The 3,901-nt window shown below is 32.6% G+C and overlaps 1 protein-coding gene across 1 annotated transcript; it reads right to left on the reverse strand.

Annotated features, from left to right (window-relative positions):
• Positions 1 to 1,073: 1,073 nt before the first annotated feature.
• On the reverse strand, positions 1,074 to 2,866 carry LOC127873811 (uncharacterized). The gene is made up of 2 exons (XM_052417809.1): positions 2,407 to 2,866; positions 1,074 to 2,047 (listed from the first exon to the last, which is right to left on the reverse strand). Exons 1-2 carry the CDS (start codon positions 2,480 to 2,482, stop codon positions 1,335 to 1,337), a joined length of 789 nt encoding a protein of 262 aa, XP_052273769.1. The 5' UTR covers positions 2,483 to 2,866; the 3' UTR covers positions 1,074 to 1,334.
• Positions 2,867 to 3,901: the final 1,035 nt, after the last annotated feature.

Genomic DNA, 3,901 nt, shown 5'->3' on the forward strand with positions numbered 1-3,901 from the left:
AATATTGGTCTTACTGAATTTATCTGAGTCTAACATTTCGAATTTGTTTTCGATCCATACATTCTGTCAATAGTTTATTTTGCCTTTAACTACGTTAAAGCATTGTAGTCGTCAGTAGTCACTCTATATACATTGATAAATGATTTGTGTGTATCTTCAATATAATTTCTGCAGTTTGTGAATTTAAACTTAAAAACAAGGTTTTCCTATTTTAAGGGAAGTTCTTAGTTTTATTTTCATCATTCTTTATGCCCGTACACCTCATACTGCATCGTTTACCGGATGAAATTCGCCAACACCGTGTTGTAGCTTCGCCGTAAAAAGATACTTAACTGTCAAAATGCTATCAGAACAAATATCAAACAATTGCATGTAAATCATTATCAAAAAGGCCAATTTTAAATATAAACTATGACATGTACAATTAACAAAAAAATACAGCTGTTCAATTTCATTTATTCGCTCATTTACCGATTTGAACTTGGTTGTGTGTGTTTGTTGTAAAAAGAACAAATCGTACTCGTCTGTCATTCTTATGTGTTCGGTGTACCGTTGAATCGCTTTAAGCGGATAATCTTGCCCAAGAAAGGCGAACACAGGTTTACTGAAACGCCGATGTATGACTGACAAACGTCAAATACGGCACAATTTTTTAACAAACATAGTTGATACGAATTTCATATGACGCTTTAATGTAATAACCGTAATTTTCTTAATCCAAAATATTACCAAAGATAACTGCTTAGAACAGATGTGCTGTTAAGTCGATTGTATAACCTAGTATAATCAAATATAATCCGTTGTAGAATGTGAAGAAACTTCTGACTTATATATAAATATCGGTAGTGAATCTGTACGGTATTAAAGAGTAACTTTATATAGCATAATAATATATTACGCAAAAACACGAAATGTACACATTTATTTGTATAATAATAACAATTGTTGTGCGTATACATTAAATGTTAACTAAAGACATTTTGAAAAATAAGCATTCCATTTGGAAAACAATACCACACAACGTTCGATTGAGAACGCAAAATTCTAAGCAACAAATTGTAATGTAACGCCAAACAGATGTTCATCATATATAAAACGGTGTGTAATGTTTATTAAAGGGAAACTGAATGTATTATGCAAAAGATACCCAAAAGCACTGCCTGCATTTTACTTACACATTCTTAATATTGAATAACAACAACAACCACAACAACACATTTAAATTTTCCCGCAAATGAAGGTTATCAGTGTTAGTATACCTTTATAATACGACAATACATAACAACTTTAATGATAAGTATTCAGATCAAATTTGCAAAACATTAAAAAAAATGTCATTTAGGCCAGAGAGCCTCCACTGAATATAAAATATCTTCCAAATGTCCGTCAAGAAGACTATCATTGAGTAGACTGAATACAGATTCTTCTGTAATTGATGCTACAGCATCACCGGAGGACGCGGTAGGACTGTCCCTGATTGTCATAAAACGTTTATTAATTGACTTACCATCGTGTGAACAATTCATGACTGTGTCTATTTCACAGGTGTTTGGTTTTGAACAAGAGATGTGTTCAGATCTCGGCGAAAATGTTTTATCGTGATATGGATGTAACGAATTGATGTGTTTGCCTTTCGGGCAGTCATTGTGGTCTTCAAAACTTTCTCCTCGAGTAAACCCAACAATGTCCTCATCGTCTGAGTAGTCCACGGTCTTCTGTCGACTCAACCGGGCTCGACGGCTCTGAGTTGTTTCATTTCCAGACGAGGTTGTTGAGTAACTGCACTTTGAACTTGTCGTGGACTCCAATGAATGCTGGCGGATGGCGGCATCACTTTCCGGTACCTGACTTTCATCGACTGATGGCTTCAAGCTGTGGTTTGATTCAGAATAAAGGCGATATTTGGTAACCACTCTTGACGTTATTTTTTTTAGGTTGCCCAACGTGGCGAATTTTTTTTCATCTCCTTCTGCCATCTCGGCGATCAAAGCACAGAGCTTATTGAAAGAATAAGCTGATTCGTCATTGAGCTGCTCTCCGTGTTCTTCTGAAAATATTTGAGATTCTCGTACAAACTGTGTAATTTATTTAACATATACTGATATAAATTTTGTATTAAATTCATCACATGTACCATAATATAAAAAACACAATACAAAGTTATACTATAAAAATTCAAAAACTTATTTTTGTTTACAACACCACCTATTGGTGTATTGAACATGATTGACTCATGAACATACGAATACATATTTGAATGTTGTAAACAAAACACAGAATACTACCATCGGTATATATATTTAAACTTGTGCAACGTGTTGAAGCAAAAGTGAACCGATTTTTATATCCGTGTTCACAGTTCATTTAGCAAAAATTATAGCATATACTTTAAAATATAATTATTACCTAAAATATCCTGATCATTGTATTCGCAGGTCCTTTTTGGTCCTCCGTTTCTCCTACGACTCACTGTATTACCCATGATCACAATCAAGATGACAACTTGTTTATCAGATTTAGAGGGCAAATATATTATATATCCTTTTGATGTACAATAAAACTAAATTTGAACTAAACTGTTGCAATGCTTGGACGTCCCGCACAGTAATTTGTTATGTGAATATTTCAAATACAAACTGAACAATGAATCCTGTTAAAAAATACGTTTGTGAAACGTTTATATATTCGATAAAGTATTTTTAATTTTGAACTGATAAATCAAACTCGCAGTATTTATATGCCTACGAGGCTTTCGTTTTATCAGCGTTTCACACGATCTCAGTCGGAGAACCCATATGCAAGACACGCGCAGGTCTGCCAGAATTCACGCTTTAAGTCAAACAGATATGCATTAAGCAGCCATCAAGAAACTGTTGAGTTCTCTGCCATATGACCGTAAATTATTCGGTAACGTCGTTCTTATGCTTTTGGCATACAATATGTCGCGCATGAATGCTTTCAGGAAACTGGAAGATGTTTGTTTGGCGTTATAAATCGTGTGAAAATGATTTTTTGAAAACATACACCAATTCAATAGACGGACACAGTGACAAGTAAACACACTAAAGATGAAACTAATGTCAATATCATGCTTACGAACAGTTCTTTGTAAATGATTCTGGGGAAATAGTTTGGTTTTAGTCAGTGTGGGAAAATGTTATGTTTTTGCTATTTCCCATGAGATTCAACACAAGGCAAGAACCAGACAAGAATAATGAGCCAGATGTGAACGAAATAAGTGCAACTACATCTAACAAGTTCTAAATGAGGTTCATATAATGTTATGTGATATCTGCGATCAACTTAATTAATATAACAACTATACTTACATACAATTATAGACGTTATCAATAAAAGGTGTAAACTGTTGTTTTTTTAAGTGCACATAGTTCATTTTATTATTATTTGTTAAACAAAAGTTTGTAATGGGATAGTATATATCTTTCTTGTGTATGGTAAGGTAATATTAATTACAATCTAAAACATACTATTTAGTTTTAAAACAACAACAACAACAGCAGCAGCAACAACACACACTATTTTCAATGTAATTTTTTTATAGACGATCGCTTTGCGTAGATATAAAAATAAAAAGCTTTGTATATGACAGAAGAAAATATTGTATACATAACGAAAGAACACAATTTTAATGATGTTAGTGTCACAATAAACTGACAGTATACTTTGATTTAACGAACGATGATGTGACACTTGGTATAATATACCAATTAATGAAGTATTACTAAAATAGATTAAAATTATACATTAAATACAATAGTTACCTTCGATGTTTAAATTAAAAGATGAAATATGTCATACATATTGCATAACGTAAATTGATAACTTGTTTTCAGAATCTAGTTTTTTTAAGGAAATACTATGTTTATCCATTAATATAAAT

Source organism: Dreissena polymorpha, chromosome 3 (assembly GCF_020536995.1).
Source record: "Dreissena polymorpha isolate Duluth1 chromosome 3, UMN_Dpol_1.0, whole genome shotgun sequence".
In the NCBI taxonomy this organism is placed as follows: domain Eukaryota; kingdom Metazoa; phylum Mollusca; class Bivalvia; order Myida; family Dreissenidae; genus Dreissena; species Dreissena polymorpha.

Bases quoted from the DNA above. Each gene is read 5' to 3' on its own strand.
- LOC127873811 (XM_052417809.1), bottom strand. From the start codon at position 2,482: ATGGGTAATACAGTGAGTCGTAGGAGAAACGGAGGACCAAAAAGGACC. The intron at 2,048-2,406 runs GTAATAATTATA...AAATATTTTCAG, and splicing joins CAATGATCAGGATATTTTAG to AAGAACACGGAGAGCAGCTC.